Source organism: Stegostoma tigrinum, chromosome 2 (assembly GCF_030684315.1).
Source record: "Stegostoma tigrinum isolate sSteTig4 chromosome 2, sSteTig4.hap1, whole genome shotgun sequence".
NCBI classification, from domain to species: Eukaryota; Metazoa; Chordata; class Chondrichthyes; order Orectolobiformes; family Stegostomatidae; genus Stegostoma; species Stegostoma tigrinum.
This window is the reverse complement of record NC_081355.1, coordinates 40425555-40450270: the sequence shown is the minus strand read 5'-3', so window position 1 is coordinate 40450270 and position 24716 is coordinate 40425555. Positions and strand designations below refer to the sequence as shown.

The window sequence follows — 24716 nt, the reverse complement described above, 5'->3', positions numbered from 1 at the left end:
TCCAGAGAGTTAGCCTCCACTGCTGTCTGGGCAGAGCAATCTATATATCCACCACTCTCTGGGTGAAGAAGTTTTTCTTCAACTCTGTTCTAAATGGCCTACCCCTTATTTTTAAACTGTGTCCTCTAGTTCTGGACTCACCCATCGGCAGAAACATGCTTCCTGCCTCCAGAGTCCCAAATCCCTTAATAATGTTATACGTCTCAATCAGACCCCCTCTCATCCTTCTAAACTCAAGTGCCTACAAGCCCAGTCGCTCCAATCTTTCGACATATGATAGTCCCGCCATTCTGGGAATTAACCTTGTGAACCTACACTGCACTCCCTCAATAGCAAGAACGGCCTTCCTCAAATTTGGAGGCCAAAACTGCACACAGTACTCCAGGGGAGACAGGAAGGAATTTTTCTCCTTCATGGCAGGAGGTTTTGAGAGGATGTGAGTGAGATTTTTTTCACTCAAAGGGTGCAGGAATCTAGAAATCATTGTCTGTGAGGGTGGTAGAAGCAGAATCCCTCATAACATTTAAGAAGTACTTAGATGTTTACTTGCAATGCTCAGGCATACAAAACTAAGAACCAAGTGCTGGAAAATTGTATTCAAATAGTTAGGAGGTTAGTTTTGACTAGTGTAGACTTGTTGGGCCAAAAGGGCCTTTTGCTATGCTGTGGACCTCTATGACTCTATTATTTAAATGAAGAAAGACTGCAGAAAGCTCAGCACACAGAGCCTCGGCAGTCCTCTTGTAGCTTAACCTTTTGATACTGTGTGAGTTCAGCAGGTAACAGGGAAGGCAAATGGAAGATGAGCCTTTATTTCAAAGGGAATGTGTATGAAGATAGGAAGTCTTGTTAGAGGTATAGAAGTATACTTCTAAATGCCTCATGTCCATACGTAATAGAGTAACAGCCAGCTAAAATGTAATTCTATTGCAACTGAAAACATATAGTGGAAAGATTTACCTGGTTGCGCATCCAGTTGGAGCAGAGCATGCAAAAAATTTGAATATCAGGCACAATGGAACTCACCCATGAGAAGTTATCCTTTTCTTTAAATTAAATGAGTAATCTGATGGGTTCCTTACAGTTGTGCATTTTGATTAGCTTGATATTCCAATATTTGCTGTTGTTAATGCAGCTGCGTCAAATGTGTATGGACCCAGAATAATATTTCCAATTGCCAAAAACATAGCATGAAAACAGACTAGAAACAAATTTGATTAAAACGTTCAAGACTATTTTTGAATCTAGTTACCACAAAATGTAGTTTGACATTTGCAACACCAATTATTACAGAAAACATTCATCACATCTGCATGTATAACTGTAGGGCAGCAGAGGTGCGTTGATCAGGAAATCACAGAATGCAAGTTTGTCAGCAAATTGAAAGCAACCAACTTCAACCTGCTTTTTCATCATAGAACATAGAACATAGAACATAGAATAGTACAGGCCCTTCGGCCCTCGATGTTGTGCCGACCTGTCATACCGATCTCAAGCCCATCTAACCTACACTATTCCATGTACGTCCATATGCTTGTCCAATGATGACTTAAATGTACCTAAAGTTGGCGAATCTACTACCGTTGCAGGCAAAGCGTTCCATTCCCTTACTACTCTCTGAGTAAAGAAACTACCTCTGACATCTGGCCTATATCTTTCACCCCTCAATTTAAAGCTACGCCCCCTCGTGCTCGCCATCACCATCCTAGGAAAAAGGCTCTCCCTATCCACCCTATCTAACCCTCTGATTATTTTATATGTTTCAATTAAGTCACCTCTCAACCTTCTTCTCTCTAATGAAACCAGCCTCAAGTCCCTCAGCCTTTCCTCGTAAGACCTTCCCTCCATACCAGGCAACATCCTAGTAAATCTCCTCAGCACCCTTTCCAAAGCTTCCACATCCTTCTTATAATACGGTGACCAGAACTGTACACAATACTCCAAGTGCGGCCGCACCAGAGTTTTATACAGCTTCACCATAACCTCTTGGTTCCGAAACTTGATTGTATTGAGATAATCACAAACATTTTATACCAATATCTCTCTTGTGGAATTGCACAGAAGAATGAAGGCTGAGTGTGGTGGTATCGAATTCAAGCTAAATCCATAGGTAAGGACTTATACAGATGAAGACAGTGGAAGTCAAAATGCAAATGGGTGACAAGATAGAAAAAGGGTGTGGTGGGGAAGAGAAAGGATGACTGGAGGACGATCAGGGAAGATTACAAATGAATACAAACTGTACTTGATTTTAACTTGACAACAGGCTGGCAGCAAGGCCACCTGGTAGTTTTATTTAATAAATCACTGTAGTAAGTGTGATGATGACACATATAAAGGAAAAGAACCTCGAGAAAAATCAAGCTGTATCACAGTGTTTGAATAGTAGATGTAACTGGACTAAAGGATTCTCTATGTTGCAAAGCAGAAGCTCACTCGTGCTTGGCGAACCCAATCACTTTTAGTCAGGTCAGTACGTTTCCTCTCTAATTTGCAAATAGGTATTGGGAAATGTTTGCATTTTCTCCAATAAACTTTGGCTTAAGAATCTAAAGCATTTTCATCCTCTGTAGCTCAGTCACTCCTGGGTTTCCTTGACAGTCTTTTCACCTCCTGACAGCAGACTGTTTACAGTCAGATAAACAATCCCCACTCCGACTCAAGCTTTTGTTCTTTCAATCACAGATTCCCTCCCATGTCTGTTGCTCACATAATCACAGTTGCATATTCCCACCAACTTCCCACTTTCCCCTCTCCTCCCACCCCACAAGCTGTCCAAACATTCGTATTTTTGGCATTGAGGTTTGCTACAGAGTCTCACATCCACTCTCGTGAACAGTCCATTTATTTCAAAACATGGTACACTCCAAATTATAGTCTTCTGTGCACATTAGTGCCTTTAAAGTAAAAAGTGGTTTGGTGTGGGAGTGGCGTGGTGGGAAGGAGAAGATAGATGTTTCAACACAGACAGAAATGTGCAGTGGGCAGCATGCTGCAAAATTTAAATGGTGCATCTGAGGACAAAACACTGTTGTATGTTTAAGCTGAATGACAACAGGGACTTTGGACCATGTCTAACATTGTCCAAGAAACATATTAAAGACTTCCAAAAAGAAAGAAAATGTAGACTGGGCTACAGTTGGTGATGACTAAAGAGCTGAGGGTGGGGATTTTGAGCAAATCTGAGATTGATGAAATAGTGTTTGAGAACAGGCAAATAATTATAATATTAAATGGCACATTGGCCGGAAAAACTAGATGATATAGTTGAGTAAGCAGTTTTTACAGAAGAGGTGCATTTGATGGGACAAAAGTCTTCTTCGTACATTTAAAGCAATTCACATGCTATACGTAAAGTGATGTGAAACGTGAAAACAAATTTTAATCCAGTCAAAGCAGTTCACACACTAGACAGTGAACATAAATATGAACACATTTGTTTCTTACCTCAACATTCTAAGAAACAAATTTTATAATAATAAAACTAATTGCATTTTAACAGTGGCTTTAACAAAGTAACATGCCCCAAGACACTGCATAGCAGTGATGTCAAATAAAGTACAAATGGAGGAATTCACACTTCCCGTCTGCCATAATTCTACTCACTTTACCATTCTATCTACGTTGCTTTGAAGCCCACGGCTATCTCATCACACTCTCTAATATTGTGATGGCAAACATTATACATCGTTTGCATGTTTTGACTAACCTGATATATTGAATTGCTACTCTCTGATCAAGTGTAATTAAAACCTATGAATGAAGGCAAGTTCCAAATTTCATCGACAAGCTTAAAAATTCAGCTTCCAACACTTATTTCTGATAAATAATAAAAACAGTAACAAACTCAAAGATGAACAAAGGGAGCATTACTGCAAATCATTCAGCAAACTAAGAACACCTATCACCGTCCTCCTTTGCCAGGAGAATAGTGGAAACCTTGCATATGTAGCTTAAAGGAAGTTTCTGCTGATATTCTGCCAAGTTAAGGTGGTTACATAGAACAAAGAACAGTACAGCACAAGGGCAGGTCCCTCAACCCACTATGTCTGTGCCAATCTTGATGCTATTCTAAACTAATCCCAAAGGCCTGCTCATGGTTCATACTCCTCTTTTCACTGCCTGTTCACCCTAAACATTGCTATAGACTCTACTTTTACCACCTTCCTTGATAGTGTGTTCCAGACACCTACCACCCTCTGTGTAATAAACTTGCCTCGCACATCTCCTTTAAGCTTTTTCCCTCTGAACTTGAATCTATGCTCCCGAAGGCAGGTTTGTCCAACCTCTCCTGATAGCTAATGCATTCCAATCTGGGCAACATCCTGGTAAATCTCTTTTCAATTTTCCCCAAAAACCTACACATTCTTCCTGTGGTGTGATGATCAGAATTGCACACAATACTCCAAATATGGCTTAACTAAAGCCTTTTACAGTTGCAACATAACTTTCTAATTTTTATACTTAAATGTCCCAACCAATGAAGGCAAGCAGGTTTTATGTCTTCTTGGCAGTCTTATCCACTTGTGTTAATAGACGTGGAGCTGGCCAAACACAGCAGGTCAGAAGGCAGAAGAGCAGGAAAGTCAATGTTTTGGACCAAAACCCTTCGTCTTGGGCCAAAACCTGTCGTCAGGATTCCTATTGTCTGACCTGCTGGCTTCAAGAATCTGCAGTCTTCCCTGTCTCCTTATCCACTAGTGTTGGCATTTTCAGGGAGCTTTGGACTAGCATTCCAAGATCTCTCTGAATATCAATGCTCCTAAGAGTCTTACCATTTAATGTAGATCGGAAAAGCCCTCAATAAAATTCTGGGTGTCACTCTCTTCTCAGTGAACGGCTGATAATCGCATCATATTGTTGTTCCACCTCCACCAGTGAATATTCATTTATTATTCTGAGATAAAGGCGTCAATTTTATCATGTCAAGGTGTAGAAGTGCATTTTTGGTGCTGCAATACACAGCCCAGGAAAGTGTAGCTTGGAATGTGCTACCTAATTTTTAGTAAATTAAGCACTTAGAGACGAGTCAGGAGAACAACCTTCAGCAGGGTAGGTCCGTTGGTTCCCCATGGAAAACTGGAAGAGATATCCAGTTCCTCATGGCCCACAAGGAAACAAACAAAGAAGAACAGGGCAGCATAGGAACACGATAATAAAATGTGAGGCTGGATGAACACAGCAGGCCAAGCAGCATCTCAGGAGCACAAAAGCTGACGTTTCGGGCCTAGACCCTTCATCAGAGAGGGGGATGGGGGGAGGGAACTGGAATAAATAGGGAGAGAGGGGGAGGCGGACCGAAGATGGAGAGTAAAGAAGATAGGTGGAGAGGGTGTAGGTGGGGAGGTAGGGGGGGAGGGGATAGGTCAGTCCAGGGAAGACGGACAGGTCAAGGAGGTGGGATGAGGTTAGTAGGTAGCGGGGGGTGCGGCTTGGGGTGGGAGGAAGGGATGGGTGAGAGGAAGAACCAGTTAGGGAGGCAGAGACAGGTTGGACTGGTTTTGGGATGCAGTGGGTGGGGGGGAAGAGCTGGGCTGGTTGTGTGGTGCAGTGGGGGGAGGGGATGAACTGGGCTGGTTTAGGGATGCAGTAGGGGAAGGGGAGATTTTGAAACTGGTGAAGTCCACATTGATACCATATGGCTGCAGGGTTCCCAGGCGGAATATGAGTTGCTGTTCCTGCAACCTTCGGGTGGCATCATTGTGGCAGTGCAGGAGGCCCATGATGGACATGTCATCAAGAGAATGGGAGGGGGAGTGGAAATGGTTTGCGACTGGGAGGTGCAGTTGTTTGTTGCGAACTGAGCGGAGGTGTTCTGCAAAGCGGTCCCCAAGCCTCCGCTTGGTTTCCCCAATGTAGAGGAAGCCGCACCGGGTACAGTGGATGCAGTATACCACATTGGCAGATGTGCAGGTGAACCTCTGCTTAATGTGGAATGTCATCTTGGGGCCTGGGATGGGGGTGAGGGAGGAGGTGTGGGGACAAGTGTAGCATTTCCTGCGGTTGCAGGGGAAGGTGCCGGGTGTGGTGGGGTTGGAGGGCAGTGTGGAGCGAACAAGGGAGTCACGGAGAGAGTGGTCTCTCCGGAAAGCAGACAGGGGGACAAGGGCCCCAAGATGACATTCCACATTAAGCAGAGGTTCACCTGCACATCTGCCAATGTGGTATACTGCATCCACTGTACCCGGTGCGGCTTCCTCTACATTGGGGAAACCAAGAGGAGGCTTGGGGACCGCTTTGCAGAACACCTCCGCTCAGTTCGCAACAAACAACTGCACCTCCCAGTCGCAAACCATTTCCACTCCCCCTCCCATTCTCTTGATGACATGTCCATCATGGGCCTCCTGCACTGCCACAATGATGCCACCCGAAGGTTGCAGGAACAGCAACTCATATTCCGCCTGGAAACCCTGCAGCCATATGGTATCAATGTGGACTTCACCAGTTTCAAAATCTCCCCTTCCCCTACTGCATCCCTAAACCAGCCCAGTTCATCCCCTCCCCCCACTGCACCACACAACCAGCCCAGCTCTTCCCCCCCACCCACTGCATCCCAAAACCAGTCCAACCTGTCTCTGCCTCCCTAACCGGTTCTTCCTCTCACCCATCCCTTCCTCCCACCCCAAGCCGCACCCCCAGCTACCTACTAACCTCATCCCACCTCCTTGACCTGTCCGTCTTCCCTGGACTGACCTATCCCCTCCCTACCTCCCCACCTACACCCTCTCCACCTAACTTCTTTACTCTCCATCTTCGGTCCGCCTCCCCCTCTCTCCCTATTTATTCCAGTTCCCTCCCCCCATCCCCCTCTCTGATGAAGGGTCTAGGCCCGAAACGTCAGCTTTCGTGCTCCTGAGATGCTGCTTGGCCTGCTGTGTTCATCCAGCCTCACATTTTATTATCTTGGAATCTCCAGCATCTGCAGTTCCCATTATCTCTAGCATAGGAACACGCCCTTTGGCCCACCTTGACTGTACCAACACTTGATGCCTTTTGTCTCTATGTAGTCCATATTCCCCCTATTCCGTTCCTAATCATGTACCTGTCAAGATACCTCCTAAACGTTGCTATTACATCTGCCTCCACCACCTCCTCTGGCAGCACATTTCAGGCACATACCCTCTGTGTAAAAAAAAATTTGCCACTCTCAACTCCTTTAAACTTACTCCCTTTTACCTTAACCCTATGTCCCCTAGTAATTGACATTTCTACTCTGGAAAAAAAGATTCTGACCATCTAATCTATCTGTGCCTCTCATAATTTTGTAAACTTCTATCAGGTTGCTCTTCATCCTTCAATATTCAAGTGAAAACAAACCAAGTCTGTCCAATCTCTCCTCATAGCTAATATCCTCCAAACCAGGCAACATCCTCGTGAAATGTTTCTGTACCCTCACCAAAGCTTTCACATCCTCCTGATGGTGTGGTGATTAGAGCTGTACACAATATTCCAAGTGTGGCCTAAGTAAAGTTCTACTCAGTTGCAACATTACTAATTTTTTGTACTCTATGTTCCAACCGATGAAGGCAAACATGCCATACGCCTTCTTGACAACCCTATCCACTTGTGTTACCACTTTTAGTGAAACTGTGGACCTGTACATTTATATCTCTTTGTAATTTGATGCCACTAAGGGCTCTGCTATTTACTGTATAATTTCCACCTGAATTAGATCTTTTAAATGCATTACCTCACATTTGTTCAGAATAAACTCCATCTATTAAATCTCCACTCAAGTCTCCAGCCAATCTACATCTTGCTGTATTCTCTGGTAATCCTCCTCGCTACGCGGAGATCCTTTAATCTTTGCGTCACCTGCAAACTTGCAGATCAGGCCACCTACATTCTCCTCCAAATCATTTATATGTACAAAACAACAACGGTATTCCCAAAACCGATCCATGCAGAACATCACTGGTTTAGATCTCCAGTCAGAAAAACACCCTTCCATCACAACTCCCTGAAGTCAGTTCTGTATCCATCTTACCAGCTCACCATGGATCCCACGTGACTTCAAATTTCATATCAGCCTGCCATGAGATACTTTGCAAAGGCCATGCTTAAAGTTTGTGTAGACAACATCCACTGCATTGCCATCATTAGGTATCTTCCTCATTTCCTCAAAGGGCTCAATCAAGTTTGAGACATGACCCTCCTTACACAAAATGTGAATAAATCCTATCCATAAGGATCTTCTCCAATAATTTCCATACCACTGACAAAAGGCTCACCAACATGTAATTTCCCAGATTATCCCCGTTGCCCTTCTTAAACAAAGGGCCAATGTGGGCTATTCTCCAGTCCTCTGGGAGCTCTCCTATAACTAAAGAAGGTACAAAGAATTCGTACAACGCCCCGGCAATTTCTTCAACTGCTTCCTTCAGTATGCTGGGATAGAATCCATCAGGTTCTGAGGGTTTCTCTATTTTAATGCTTTTCAAAACCACCAGCATCACCTCTGTTTTTAGAATCGATATGCCCTAGAATAATCAACATACCTCTCCCAAGTCTTACCATCCAATACGTCCTTCTCCTTTATGAATCCTGATGCAAGACCTCACCCACTTCCTCTGGCTCCATGAATATATTTCCTCCTTTGTCCTTGAGTGGGCCTTCCTTTTCCCTAGGTATCTTCTTGCTGCTTATATATGTATAAAAAGCCTTGGGATTTTCTTTAAACCCGTTTGCGAAGGATATTTCATGGCTCTTTTTAGCCCTCCTAAGACCTTGTTTGAGGTCATTCCTGCTACCTTTGCATTCTTCAAGGGCTCTCTCTGGTCAGTTTCTTAAACCACACGTATGCTTCCTTCTTCTTTTTGACGAAGCTCTCAATTTCTCTCATCATCCAAGGTTCCTGAATCTTGTCATCCTTATCCTTCATTTTCACAAAAGCATGCTGGGTCTAAACACTAATCAACTGGCCTTTAAGTGATTCCTGCATGCCAGATGTGGATTTACCCTTTAATAGCTGCCCCGAATCTAAATTCCCCAGTTCCTGACTAAATAGTTAGTTTCCCCCCGCCCCAGTTTAGTACTTTCACCCAAGGACTACTCTCAATATTATTCAAAAGTAACTTAAAACTTTTAGAATTATTGTCACTGCTCCCAAAATGAAATTTCAATCATATGGCCAATACCAGGTCTTGTATGTTTAATTTTACATTACTGTCATATTGTTCCAAAAAAATTGTTCTGGCCACACCAAACAAATCCCTCATGACACTATAGGCTTCAGAGCTTTAATAATTGTTCACATATTGAAAGAATGAACACAGATAAACTGTTACACACGGAAAGAAGCAGCAATAACTCCGTCCGGAATATGCTACTAACAGACAAGGACAAACTTAAACAGGAATTGAAATCAATTAGCCTTGTCTGGGAAAAGGAGGAATGAAGGCTTATATGAACAAAACTGTTTTGACATCTGTTTGGTAACTGACCACACATGCCACAAGGATAATTGACTGTCCTGCAGAAGAATTTAAGGAGTTAACTGCAAGAAAGCTGTGTTCTCAAACAGATAGTCAATGCTAAACGTAACGAGGAATAGAAAAGTTACTGCTAATAAGGCGGCAAGCTGCAGATTTCATGGTTTCAAGAAGTGTAGTCAATAATTTGGATGAAAGAATCTAAAGATTCTTAAGAACATAAAAACTAGGAGCAGGGGTAGGTTTTTCAGCCCTTCGAGCCTGCTCTGCCATTCAATAAGATCATGGCTGATCTTTTCATAGACTCAGATCCACTTACCTGCATTGTCACCATATCCCTTAATTCCTTTATTGTTTAAAGAAAATTACCTTAGCTTTAAAAACGTTTATTGAAGTAGCATCAACTACTTCACTGGACAAGGAATTCCATAGATTAACAACCCTCTAGGTGAAGAAGTTCCTTCTCAATTCAATCCTAAATCTGCTCTCTCTAATCTTGAGGCTCTGCCCTCTTGTCCTAGCTTCATCTGCCAGTGGGAACATCCTCTCTACTCCCTGCATAATTTTATATGTTTCTATAAGATCCCCCCTTAATCTTCTGAATTCCAATGAATATAATCCCAATTTACTCAGTCTCTCCTCATAAACCAACCCCTGAACTCCGGAATCAACCTAGTGAACCTCCTCTTCACCCCCTCCAGTGCCAGTACATCTTTCCCCAAGTAAGGAGACCAAAACTGCACACAGTACTCCAGCACCTTGTACGGCTGCAAAATTACCTCTCTGCTTTTAAACTCAATCCCTTGAGCAATGAAGGACAAAATTCCATTTGCCTTCCTAATTACTTGTAACTGCAGACCAACCTTTGGTGATTCATGGACAACGACACCCAGGTCCCGCAGCATAGCAGCATGCTGCAACTTTTTAACCATTCAAGTAATAATCCCTTTTATTATTACACCTACCAAAATTTATGACTTCACATTTATTTACATTGCATTCCATCTGCCAGACCTTTGCCCACTCACTCAATGTATCTATGTTCCTCTGCAAAGTTTCACAGTCCTCTGCACACTTTGCTCTGCTACTCATCTTAGTGTCATCTGCAAACTTTGACACCCTACGTGTGGTCCCCAACTCCAAATCATCTATATAAATTGTAAATAATTGCGGTCTCAACACCGATCCCTGAGGGACACCACTAGTCATTGATTGTACTGACTGCCAGCCAGAACAGCACTCATTTATCCCCACTCTTTGCTTCCTGTTAGTCAACCAATCCTCTATCCCTGCTAATACTTTACCCCTAACGCCATGCATCTTTATCTTATGTAGCAGCCTCTTGTGCGGCACCTTGTAGAATGCCTTTTGGAAATCTAGATATTGGGTCCTCATTGCCCACCTTGCTCGTAATATTTTCATAGAATTCCAAAAGATTTGTCAGGCAATAAATAGTATCACATCACAGACCAGAGGGATAAAAAATCTGTATGAGGATCAAACACCAGCAGCCTTCATTAACAAGCCTTCAGAAGACCAACACTATACAAGGATGGAACCCTAAATACTTCCAGAGACAGACACTGTTGCTTGGAATCATAGCTAAATCCTACCACTCATCAAGGTGAGGTGTGAAGCTTAACCAACCCCGGGGACTCTTATTCTGGTTGCTACATGTAATAGAGTTTAAGTCATTATTTCAGTACTTGACTGTCTCTGAAATATCTTAATAAGTGATGATTTAAAGATAACATGTGGTGATTTAACCACAATGTCCCTATCCAAGCCCCAGACCCAAGGGAGCCCTAGTCATTACAGGGGAAGTTAAAAATCACACACAACAACCCTGTTGTTTTTACATTTTCCCATAACTTATCCACATATTTGATCCTATCAACCTCTGGTTTTTGGGAATCCCATAGTATAATCCCATCACATGACTGCACCTATTTCTGAGCTCTATCCATGTGGCCTTACTGGATGAGTCCTCCAAGGTGTCCTCCCTCAGTACAACTGAGATATTGTCCCTTATCAGAACCAGAACTCCTTTACCTCTTTTATATCCCTCTCTATCTTGCTTGAAACATTTAAATCCCAGAACTTTGAGCTGTCAGTCTTGTCCCTCACTCAACCAATCAAGGCTGACTTTTATATCACAGATCTGCGTGGCCCCAGGTTGAAATGACAAGGAAGCCACAACAGTTTCCCTGAGAGGCCTCAAGTTAAAACTGTAGTTGGATCCTAATGGCCTAATCAGAGAAAGACTTGCAAATTTAAGAAAGGGACCCGTGTCCCATGGCTGGAGCACCACTCACCTGAAAAGAACAGAACACAAATATAATGCAAAAGACAATGACTTATCAACGTATGTAAATCACTGCAGTTATTTTGACTGCCCATTCGCCAAAATTCCACTGGGAAGGCAGCATTAAAATCTGCCCTCATTATAATATGTTCATACCTGTCTCATCAGTATCGTGATCCTCAAATGGAGCAACTGCCACTCCCATTTCCATGCACTTCTTGCTATGAGCTTTAGACTTCATGTGCTTAGTCAAGTTTCCTTTGAAAGAAAATAAAATATCAGTAGGAGTAGCATCTACGGGAGTCCACATTTCACCTTATATTGAGCTATTGAAATTGATCACTTTGTTATACATTCAAACAGCTCTGTAAACAGCGCTACTTCTTTTTAATGTCCATTTAATCAATAATTTAACACCAAGGACCAGTATGAAACCAAGAATGAAAAGCTCTGCATAAGCGCTATTGGAATCATCAAAATGGAGCATCCTTATTAGGTAAATCATCAGTTCTACTTCCATTACAAAATCAAGATCAGGTACCACACTCAGTGCTGGACTCCAACAAGGCCATAAGACAAGCCACGTCAGCAAACAGGGGTGAGGAGCCACCAAACTTTGGTTTTAAAAATAAGAAGGTTGAGGAATGTAAGCAACGCCATACACTTTAGATCCTGTGTGAAATGATTCAGAACAGAAAATAGCAACAAATCTTCATTCTACAAAGTGGAGTTGGCCACATTTCTTTTCATTCTGGCTTTGGAATACAGCTGCACATTGTTCTAACACGTTTTTGGGGCAACATTTTCCTTTTATAACTGCACATGCACACAAGTCATTTTTGGTAAGAGAATAAAACAAACAAGTAGCAATAACCAGTTCTGATAAATTCATGTTTGAGTTCAATGATTGTTGGTCAGCTGAAAAATGTCATCTGCAATGATAATGCAAAACAGGTCAACAGTTGTCAACATTCATTGTCTATGGTCTCATGTGTAGAAAGGCTATTCTCATGTGGAAGTGGAAGCTGGAAGAGGAAAACACCGAAGACATCAGTACCCTGCAGTGAATAGTGAACAAACTGGGGGAAAAAAAATCGCACAATTTAAAAGGCATCATTCTTAATTCAGTGGTAGCACTCTTACCTGAGCAGAAAGCTAGTGATTTCAAATTCTCAAGACATCCCATTGGACTATTTAAAGAACATCAGGGAAGGGGACGTGATTATTTTAAGTTACTTCACTGGATATAAACTAGATGCAGTGACCCAAAACTAGCAGATATGGAAGTTACTGTCCCATTCCCTTTCCCTATTGGGCTAACACAATCCTGAAAGAGGCCTACGGTTGAACAGTTGAGGCATTCCCATTTAGCAGATTCCTTTTCATGCGAAAGCTGGGGTTTTATGGTACACATACAACTGCCATTTTGGGAGCAGTACGCACAATGCATACTCCACCCACCTTTTTACTGGTATATGGATCTCAAGTGCTACATTAGTGCAGGCAATTCTCAACTCTCACAGATTGTTAAAATATCTTCTTGTAAGTTTTTCCATGCCTTCCACAAGATGACAACAGATGTAGCCTTGCTAACAAGAACAACAAATTAAACATTGATTGTAGGCTTTCTAATCCAGCTAATACAATCTAGGTCATTCAAGAGACCAGTCTCAAATTTTAAAATATTTTGCCTCTCTCTTGAAATTGAATGTTGTTGTGGATAGAGGAATGAGAAAGAAATAAAGAGAAGTCGAGATAAGGACATTACATATATTGGGCATTTTTTATTTTTCATCTTTGGAGCTGTGACTTAGTGACACTAAGAGAAAGGATCACACAACAATTTCAGCCATCTGCAGAAAGGGTGTTGCAAAAAGCATGTGAATAGAATTTAAGTATTATTATAAACTGTGGTGATTTAGGAGACAAAGTAAGCACGTTAAGCTATTGTACGCAGCATCAATTCACCTTTTGTTTTAAAGGAGAAGTTGCAGTAATTGCAGTGATAAGGTCGGAGGTCAGTATGGGTGCGAATATGTTTCCTCAGCATACTTGGCTTCTTGCAACGTATTCCACATTCTTCACAAATGTACTTTCCCCTTCCTCTGCCCCGAACATACACATATTCTTCATTTGATTTATATCTTTAAAAATAAAGAATAAAATTGGATTCTAATGTGCCATTACTTTGGTCTTTCAGGTAACCAAACTATTTGTATGTGTAACAGTAGAGATGAAGACTGAAGTAGAATGAATACATCACATTCACACTTAAGCTTGTGGGTAGATTTATCTCCCACCACAACAGGAATTAGTAAAATGCATGAAAGTATGTCATACTTCACTAAAAACATGAAAAGGTTTGGTTTAAACATTCGAACTATGGGGTGTCTAAGCAACCTTCTCCGAAGTAGCTAATTGGTAACACAAAATTTAAGTGAGGCTCCATTCCTCATAGTTTGGAAGCTGTTTGCATTTAACATCAATCTCTCCTTTCCTCTGATTGGCCCATGGTCTTCTACCATTAGATGTGACTCCACAATTGGGCTGCACTTGTTGAACAGTCCTGCATGTACTAATAGCTATACTAAAAACAATTTATGAGATGAGTTGAACTCATAATGTGGCTCATTTATGCATGTTTAAAACAACATATATTCATACATGGTTACATTTTTTATTCATTCATGGGATTTGGTATCACTGGCTAGGGCAGCATATATTGTCTGTCCTTAATTGCAGAAGACAGTGGTGGTGCATTCATGAACTGCTGGAGGTCTTGGAGCGTAAGAAAAAGCGTTAGGAAGGCAGAGCCAGGATTTTCAGCCAATGACAGTGAAGGAATGTCAATACAGTTCCAAGTCAGGATGATGTGTGGTCTGAAGGGGTATTTATTGGTGATGGTGTCCATACTCTTTTGCCGCCTTTGACCTTCCAAGTAGAATAGGTCACAGGTTTGAGATGATGTCCATACTTATTTGCTGCCTTTGTCCTTCCAAGTGGAATTGGCCACAGGTTTGAAAGATACTACCAAAAAGAGCCTTGATGAGTTGTTGTAAGCAGAAGCAATATGTTCAAGACTTTTTTGAATTACCCAGGAGGCTATTGTTCCCTGTTGCTTTGTCCACGGTAGCAGCTTGGTGAATCAATCTGCACCCTTTTCTCTTGTTGTAGAAATTATTTTGTTTGAAATTTAACATTTACATTTGTTCTAATGAATGCAAGGGTAGATGTTTCAGCAACATGCCTCCCTTTTCAGCAATACTCAGTACTTGGTCTCATTGCATTTTAACTACCTCCCATACTTCCTGATTCTGAATCTCAGTTCTAACATTTTGCTAACAATGACACATCAGGTGAAACACAAGAGCAATATTTTGCAACACATTTATGACAGCAGAGTGCTATCAACTAAAAGGAAACTCACAGCCAGTCAAGTAAATCCTAGTAGAATTGTTGCTTTCAGCATATGCCCAACTTAGATGACAGCTAAAAATAACCATTTGGTACTACAGAATTTGAGCACTGCAGAAAAAAAAAAGTTTAGTTGAAACTTTTCAGGGCAATTCAGAAGAATACCAATTTAAGGGGAAAAGTGACATTTGAACTATATGAGGGAAGAATGCTAATTGGTTGGTAAGCAGATTGATTGGTGGAGGCAATGCCATTAAAAATACATCAGCTACCAACTTTAACTCAAAATAGATGACAGCTATTTGCCAGTTCATTTCTAAGGGCGGTGCTTTGACCAGTCAGAGTCAACCTGCCTGGTTTAAATTTTAACCAAAGCCTGGCAGTTAACAAATCAATCACCAAAAACTGATGCATTCGCCATGGCAATGCCTGTTCCAATCAAGGTCTGCAAGCATTCTCAACTCAAAGTAGAATTTTTTTTTTCTTAAATTGACCTGATATTTGATATTGTCCTGAAGAGTGCAAGATGAAAGGTCTTTGTTTAAAAATACTCTCATGTACAATTAAGAAAGAACCCTAAAGCCTGATCATCTATCAAGCACTCGTTAGCTTCATGATAGAATATATCCCACTTGCCTGGATAAGTGCAACTCCAACCACACACCAGAAGCTTGGCAACCATCAGAAAAAAGCAGCCCACTTGAGGGACACAATATCTACAAATTTCTACTCCTTGCACCACTGACTCTCAGTAGCAGTGAGTTCTATCTCTGAGACACACTGCAGAAATTCACCAAGGCTTTTTAGGCAGCACCTTTGTCTTGTGACCACTGCCATCTGGAAGGATACATGGGAACACTGCCATGCACGTTCCTCCCTAAGCCAATCAACATCCTGACTTGGAAATATACCACTGTTCCTTCAGTGTTACTGCATAAACTTCTTGAAATTCACACTTTAACTGCATTGTGGACTGCAGCAGTTCAAGAAGGCAGCTTATCTCCATCTTCTCAAGGGCAAATAATGTAGGTTCAGACAGTGAAGCCCACATTCCATGAATGAATTGAAAAGAAAATGCAAATTACTTTGCCACTCTACAAATCCTTTCTTTAAAAATTAGGTTAAGGAAAGAGTTTTAAATATCAACTTGCCCCCCATCGAAGATCCTGATGCGCCTTGGTTCAATTACAGCATGCTCTTTATCAGAATCACCAACTTCTGGATGTTCACACTTGTCCTTACTCTTAGGTTCACTGATTGCAACTGTTTCAATGCTCAGGGCCTGTCCAAAACAAATAATTTATTTAATAGTAGCTGCGGAAGATAAGTACAAGTTACAGATTAAAAACAATAATGAGTTTTAAATTGAATAATTACTAAATTATGGTTGATTTTTATAATGGACAGGATTGTTAAGAAAGCATATGGTGTTTTGGCTTTCATTAACAGGGGGATTGAGTTTAAGAGTCGTGAGATCTTGTTGTAGCTCTATAAAGCTTTGGTTAGACCGCACTTGGAATACTGCGTCCAGTTCTGGTCGCCGTATCATAGGAAAGATGTGGATGCTTTGGAGAGGGTTCAGAGGAGGTTTACCAGGATGCTGCCTGGACTGGAGGGCTTATCTTACGAAGAGAGGTTGACTGAGCTCAGACTTTTTTCATTGCAGAAAAGGAGGAGGAGAGGGGACCTAATTGAGGTATACAAGATAACGAGAGGCATAGATAGAGTTGATAGCCAGAGACTATTTCCAAGGGCAGAAAAGGCCAACATGAGGGGTCATAGTTTTAAGCTGGTTGGAGGAAAGTATAGAGGGGATGTCAGAGGCGGGTTCTTTACACAGAGAGTTGTGAGAGCATGGAATGCGTTGCCAGTTGTGGAAGGAAGGTCACTGGGGACATTTAACAGACTGCTGGACATGCATATGGTCACAGAAATTTGAGGGTGCATACATGAGGAACAATGGTCGGCACAACATCGTGGGCTGAAGGGCCTGTTCTGTGCTGTACTGTTCTATATTCTATGTCTATGTTCTAAAAGTCAAAAACAAATATTTTGCAGCAACTTTGAAAGAATAAGAAATAATTAACCAGAGTAAATTGAACTGGCTTGTGAATTGATAAACCTAAGGACAAAGAGAACGAAGTATTCAAATAACTATTTGGTACGTGATGGCAGAGCAGTGGACGGTGTCTATATGGACTTCAGAAAGGCGTTCAACAAGGTTCACATGGTGGACTGGTTAGCAAGGTTAGATCACATGAAACCAAGAACAGCTAGCCATTTGGATAGAAAATTGGCTTGAAGATAGGAGACAGGGTTGTTTTTTAAACTGGATGCCTGTGATCAGCAGCGTGCTGCAAAGATTGGAACTGGTCCACTGCTTTTTGTCATTTATCTCAATGATTTGGATGTGAATATATTAGGAATGGTTATCAGGTTTGCAGATTACATCAAAATTGGTGGTGTAGTGGACAGTGAAGAACATTATCTCACAGTACAACGGGACCTAGATCAGATGGGCCATTGGGCCGAGGAGTGGTAGAGGGAGTTGAATTTAGATAAATGAGAGATGTTGCATTTTGGAAAGGAAAATCAAGACAGGACTTATACACTCAAAGAAAGGGTTCTAGGGAGCACTGCCAAATAAGGAGATTTTGAGTTGTAGGTTCACAATTTCTTGAAGGAGGAGTCACGGGTAGATAGAGTAGCAAAGATGACACTCGGTATACTTGCCTTAACTGGTCAGTGCACGGAGTATAGGATTTGGATGTTATGGTGCCGATTTGCAGGGCATCGTTCAGGCCACTTTTGGAATGCTACGTTCAATTCTGGTCTCCCTTCTGCTTGGGAAACTTGAAAGATTGTAAAAAAGATTTGGAAGGATGTTGCTGGAGTTGGAGGGTTTGAGTTATAGATAGAGGTTGTTTTTCCTGCAGCATTGGAGGCTGAGGGGTGACCTCAGAGGTTCACAAAATAATAAGGGCCATAGGTAGGATGAACAGTCAAGGTCTTTTTCTAGCATAGGGAAGTCCAAAATTAAAGAGCATAGGTCTAAGGTGAGGAGGGAGAGATATGAAAGGGGCAACGTTTTCACATGGAAGGTGGTGCATGTATGGATTAAGTTTCCAGAGGAAATGGTGAAGAATGGTACAATTACAATATTTAAAAGGCATCTGGAATGAGTACATGACTGGGAACAGTTTAGAAGGATTTGCCATGCCACAAAATGGGACTGGATTAATTTAGGATATCTGCTTGACATGGATCAGTTGGACTGAAGGGTCTGGTTCTGTGCTTTATAATTCTATGAAGGCACTGATTGCAGGATAGGCTGTTTCAAACAGAAGCTAACTCGGAATGTAACAAGGGCCAGGGTAGCCACTTCTGATAAGAAGGCAAGTTACAGACTTGAGTTCTCCAGAAGTGTAATCAATGTTGGGGATAAGAAATTTTGAATTGATGTCACACCACAAACTTGATAGAGAAAACTGTATAAGAATCCAACACAGAACTTCAAAGAATAACACTGCACAAGGACTGAACCCTAGACACTGTTAGTTGCCATCCACGCTAGATCCCACCATGGGTAATACCCAAGTTGAGATGTCAGGCTTAACTTGCTTACTTCATAGAATCCCTACAGTGTGGAAACAGGCCCGTTGGCCCAACAAGCCCACACCAAACCTCAGAGCCTCCCACCTAGACCCATCCCCAAATAACCCACCTAATCTACACCTCCCTGAACACTACAGGCGATTTGGCATGGCCAATCCATCTAACCTGCACATCTTTGGACTGTGGGAGGAAACGCACGCAGACTCGGGGAGAATGTGCAAACTCCACACAGACAGTCACTTGAGGCTGGAATCAAACCCGTGTCCGTAGCACTGTGAGACAGCAGTGCTAACCATTGTGCCATTGTACCGCCCAACTTGAGAGGTCTTATTTTGGTTGCTACACATAATAAAGTTTAAATCATTGTTTTAGTACTTGACTGTGAGATTTCTGAATAAGTAGCTGAATTAAAGGCAACTTATGGTGTTTTATCCACAATACTAAGAAGCCCAGAGAAACCTGGATGTCAAAGGATACTGGATATGGAAAAAAATAAAGCTTATCATGGATGCTGGAAGCTGAAAACGGGAGATGCCTGAGAGGAGTATAGACAATGCAACGGTTGCTTATAAAAGAAATTAGGAGAAAGATGAAGGGGCATGAAAAAAACACTAGCAGATAACATTAAGAAGTTTTATCATTATATTAAGGACAGGAAGATAACCAGCAAAAGATTTGCATTTGTATTTTCTACAGAGAAGGATGATGTGAGTGTACAAATCAGGAAGGAGGAATGTAATATACTTGAGTAAATTAACATTAAGAAAGGGGAGCTTTATAGCAGTTATAGCAGGAGTGAAAGTGAACAAATCATCAGGTCAAGGTCAGTTGTATCCCAAACTGCTGTGGGAAGCAAGGGAGAAGATTGCTGAGGATCTGACATTAATTTCAAATTCCCTCTGACCACTGAAGAGATACCAGAGGGCTGGACGACCACTACCATATACCAATATTCAGCTACAAGTGGTGTGCCACAAGGATCTGTCCTAGGACCTCTTCTATTTGTGATTTTTGTAAATGATTTGAATGAAGGAGTGGAAGGGTGGATTAGCAAGTTTGCGGACAATATGAAGGTGGGTCGCGTTATGGAACAGTGCGGAGAGCTGTTTTAGGTTACAAAGGGACATTGATAGGATGCAGAGCTGGGCTGAGAAGTGGCAGATCGAGTTTAACCCTGAAAACTATGAGGCGATTCATTTTTGAGGGACAAACTTGAAAGCAGAATACAGGAATAATGGGAAGATTCTTGGCAGTGTGGAAGAGCAGAAGGATCTTGGGATTCATGTTCAGTTCCCTGAAAGCTGCTACCCAGGTGGATAGAGTTGTTAATGAAAGCTAACACACCACACCTTCTTAATAGAGGGATCGAGTTCAAGAGCCATGAAGTTATGCTCCAGCTATATAAAAGCCTGGTTCGGTAACATCTGGAGTATTGTGTCCAGTTCCGGTCACCTCATTACAGGAAAGATGTAGAGGCGTTGGAAAAGGTGCAGAGGAGATTTATCAGGATGTTGCCTAGAATGGAGGGAAGGTCTTACGAGGAAAGGTTGAGAGAGCTCGGGCTTTTCTCTTTGGAACGACGAAGGATGAGAGGTGACTTGATAGAGGTGTACAAAATAATCAGAGGATTAGATAGAGGGACCAGCCAGAGACTTTTTCCTAGGGTGGAGGTAGCTATTATGAGGGAACATAATTTTAAACTAAGTGGAGGTAGATATTGGGAAGACGTCAGTGGTAGGTTCTTTACTCAGAGAGTGGTAGGGGCACTGAATGCATTGCCGGAGAGGGTAGCGAAGTTGGCCTCATTAGGGGCATTTAAGTGGCTATTAGATAGGCAAATGGCTGATAGTACAAGGTAGGGGTGGAGGTTAGATAGACTTTAGGGTTAAGGTAAAAGCTCAGCACATCGTGGGCCGAAGGGCCTGTAACAGTGCTGTACTGTTCTATTATTTACGAAGGGTGATAGGTATATAGACTGGAAACTACAGGCCAGTGAATCTAACATAGAGAAACTATTGGAAAACATTGAGGCGCAGAATTATTCATCATTTTGACAGGCAAAGATTAAATCAAGGACAATCAGCATGGCTTTGTAAGGAGAATATCATGTCTACAAACCTGATTATATTTTTCAAGGACATGACTAGGTATATAGATGAGAGAAATGCACTTTGTGTATAACAGGCTTTCGACAGTCTGGCAGACTGGTTGAGATGGTAAGAACTCATGGCATCCCAGGTAATTTGTCAATCCAACATTAGCTAAATTACAGGAAGCAGAGGTGATGGTCAAAATGTTCTTTTTATGAGTGTAAGCCTGAGTCCAGTAGTATACTATGGGATTCAATGCTGTGTCTGTAATTGAGTATATTAAAATTCTATACATGAATACAAGAGGTATGATCGCTAAGTTTGCAGACGACACAAAATTGACAGTGTGGTAAATACAGGAGGAATGCCATAAATTACATGATAATATAGAGGGCTAAATTGTGGCAAATGCAATTTAATCTTGAAAAGTGTGAGGTGATGCATGTTGGGTGGATTAAGAAAGAAAGGGAATGCATATTGAATAGTAGAATTGTAGCAAGTGCAGAGGGTCGCAGGGACCTTGGTGTGCATGTCCATTGATCCTTGAAGGCAGCAGTTAGATAAAGGGATAAGAAAGATACTTGCCTTTGTTAGTTGAGACACTGAATTACAAGAGTAAGGAGGTCATGATGGCTCTGTGTACAATATCAGTTAGACAACAGCTGAAGTACTATTTGCAGTCCTTGGGATTGCCATACCATAGAAAGGATGTCATTGTACTCCATGCAGAAGAGACTGTGTAGGCTGGAGAGATTCAGCTATGAAAAGGTTAGACAACCTTGGGTTATTTTCCTGAGAGTAGGGAATACTGAGGGCGGATTCTGAATGAAGTGTACAACATTCTGAGGGGGCTAGACCAGGTAAACAGGACAAAAAAATTTGCCCAGTACAGTGGTCAAACACCAGGCAGCACAGATTTAAGGTAAGGAGCAGGAGGTATTTTCCACCTTGAGGGTCATGATTGTCTAAAAGGGCAGTTGAGGTTGGAAGCATGAAAACAAAGAAATATTTATATTATCACTTGTAACACCATAGTATGCAAGATTACTGGCAAATGCTGGAAAATAAGAATAGAATAGGCGGACATTTGATGACTTGCACGGTCATACTGGTCCAAAGGGCCTTTCTTCTGTGCTGTAAAACTCTATAACTCTACATTTCACCTAGAAGGTCGGATCAGTTGCCAGATGATAATGACTTACGATGAGAAAGGTTTCATTGTCAACTGTTGATAACTCAATGATATGTTAGTGAACACAAGCAGTTCTAGTATCCTGACCAATTAACAGATTTGGTATATGGACATGGTAGTTAGATGTACTCCCTCTCAGAGTATTAGTTCCTTTATTTTGCTTACAAGAATGGTAACAGTCATAGAGACAGAGAGAGATATGCAGCATGGAAACAGACCCTTCAGTCCAATTTGCCCATACTAATCAGGTATCCTATATAAATCTCCTCCCATTAGCCAGCATTTGGCCCATATCCCTCTAAACATATTCATTTATCCATCAAGATGCATCTTAAATGTGGTAATTGTACCAAACTCCATCACTTCCTCTGACAGCTCATTCTATACACACCACCATCTGCATGAAAAAAAATTGTCCTTTAGGTCCCTTATACATCTATCCCCTCTCATTTTAAACCTATGCCCTATAGTTTTGGACTCCCCCACCCTGGGGAAAAGACCTTGTCTATTTACCCTATCTATGCCCCTCATGATTTTATAAACCTCTGTAAGGTCACCCTTCAGCCTCTGACGCACCAGGGAAAACAGCCCCAGCCTTTTCAGCCTTTCCCTACAGCTGAAACCCTACAAACCTGGCAACATCCTTGTAAATCTTTTCTGAATCCTTTCAAGTTTCACAACATCCTTTCTATAAGAGGGAGACCAGAATTGTACGCAATGCTCCAAAAGTAGCCAAACCAATGTCCTGCACAGTTGCAACATGACTTCCCAAATCCTATCGTCAATGCACTAACTAATAAAGGCAAGCATATCAAATGCCTTCTTCACTATCCTATCCATCTGTGACTCCACTTTCAAGGAACTGTGAACCTACACCCCAAGGTCTATTTGTTCATCAACACTCCCCAGGACCTTATGACTCAGTTTATAAGTCCTGCCTTGATTTGCCTTTCCAAAATGCAGCACCTCACATTTATCGAAATTTAATTCTATCTGGTCAACTTTATGCCCTGGTCCCTGTACATGGATGACATCTCTGTTCTTTGCTTGGATCTGCTGTCAGTGTGCAGATTCATGAGCATCTGCGGCCAGTCTGAATTGGCCTCAGGCGCTAAGGTAAATCCAGACAACAGCGGGGCTATGCTCTTTGGGAACTCGGCCAACCGATACTTTATACCCTTCACCATATGATTTGGAGGAATTGAGGCATGCACCAAAACTTGGGTCGAGCATATTGTGAAGGTGAGGCAGAAACTGGTCTTTTGGGAGCAGTACTCCCTCTCCATTGCAAGTAAAAACCTACTCATCAGGTGTGAGCTACTCTCTGTGTTGCTGTATATGGTGCAGGTCTGGTCTATTCCCTGAGCCATCTTCCAGTTTATCTGGAGGTCAAAGATAGACTATGTATAACGCTCAAGATAAAGTGGGGTAAGAATGTACCCAATGCCACGCTCATTCTGATTAGTGTGCTGTTGTATCAAACTGTGCGTAGACCCTTGGTACACAAACACCATGTTTCAGCACATACTGAGGTTCTAGCTGTACCTGATATTACAAAGCATAGGTCTGGCCTCGCTGCTGCAGAATGCTCCAAGTAGTTGGACTGTTCTGTATCCTTCACAGAAATACTTTTGACTATAAGCCCATCAGAAAGTGTTCAGCACATAAACCTCAAACTAAACATTTAATTGCCACCAATTGTACAAAGACAAGTAGTTAGAACATCTTAGATGCTTTATTGTATACCTCTAAAGAACCAAGACAAAAATAAACTTCAATTTTACACTTCCCTTAAGGAAACACTACTTAAGGAAAAATTGCAAAAAAACCCCCATAAAACGAGGTAAGACATTGAAGTTGGAGAAATATGCCTCTTTGCAGCACCACACTGTACTGAGCTTTAACCATAACATGATACCTGTCTGGAATTTTTGGGGTGAAGTTTATTTTTATATGGTCACACAAAGTGAGCAAAATGAAAATGGCAGCTAGAAGTTAACTTTCATATTAGAAACACAAGACTAAAGCAAGCCATAGCAGATTACTGAAGGCAAATAACCTAGTCACAATTAATGTAATGGAAGTAGCAGTTTCTACAGAACTACCAGCCAAGGAAGCTCAACATAACAAGCAGTGTGCAGAACTGCACAAAATAATTGTACAGAGACCACATTAGCATTTTCTAAATGATCATCACAATTTCCTTGTTTTTGTATACTATGACTCTATATATGAAGCTCAAATCCCTTACAGCATATGAATCACTTTTCCCACCTGTCCTGTGACCTACAATAATTTGTACACATATGCCCTTGGACTCTGCTTTTGCACACTATTTAGAATTGCATGGTTCATTATTATTCCTCCTCTCATTCTTCTGATCAAAATATATCAATTACACTTTTCTGAAATAAATTTCATCTACCATATGTCTGCCCATTTTCACAAGCTTATATAATATACTCTCTCAAAGACTATCGATATCTTCCTCAAAGTTCACATGAAATGCGAGTTTGCATCTTCTGCCAGTTTTGAAATCGTGCATTGGATACTCAAGTATAAGGTAGCTAAATGAACAGCAGTAGTCCTAGTACCAAACTCTATGGAATTCCATTGTCTACTTCACTTCGGTACAAAAATAATTCCCATCACTCAGAGCCAAAGAGTTG

The 24716-nt window shown here is 41.6% G+C and overlaps 1 protein-coding gene across 5 annotated transcripts in view; it reads right to left on the bottom strand.

The window, feature by feature from the left end:
- Positions 1–24716, bottom strand: part of hivep1 (HIVEP zinc finger 1) — a 281381-nt gene that overhangs the window by 82477 nt on the left and 174188 nt on the right. For all 5 annotated transcript variants that reach the window (XM_059653660.1, XM_048559398.2, XM_048559377.2 and 2 more), the window contains 3 exons: positions 16302–16432; positions 13705–13880; positions 11893–11994 (listed from right to left, as the gene is read on the bottom strand). In XM_059653660.1, the coding sequence (XP_059509643.1) occupies positions 11893–11994; positions 13705–13880; positions 16302–16432 (409 nt within the window). The remainder of the gene's footprint in view (positions 1–11892; positions 11995–13704; positions 13881–16301; positions 16433–24716) is intronic.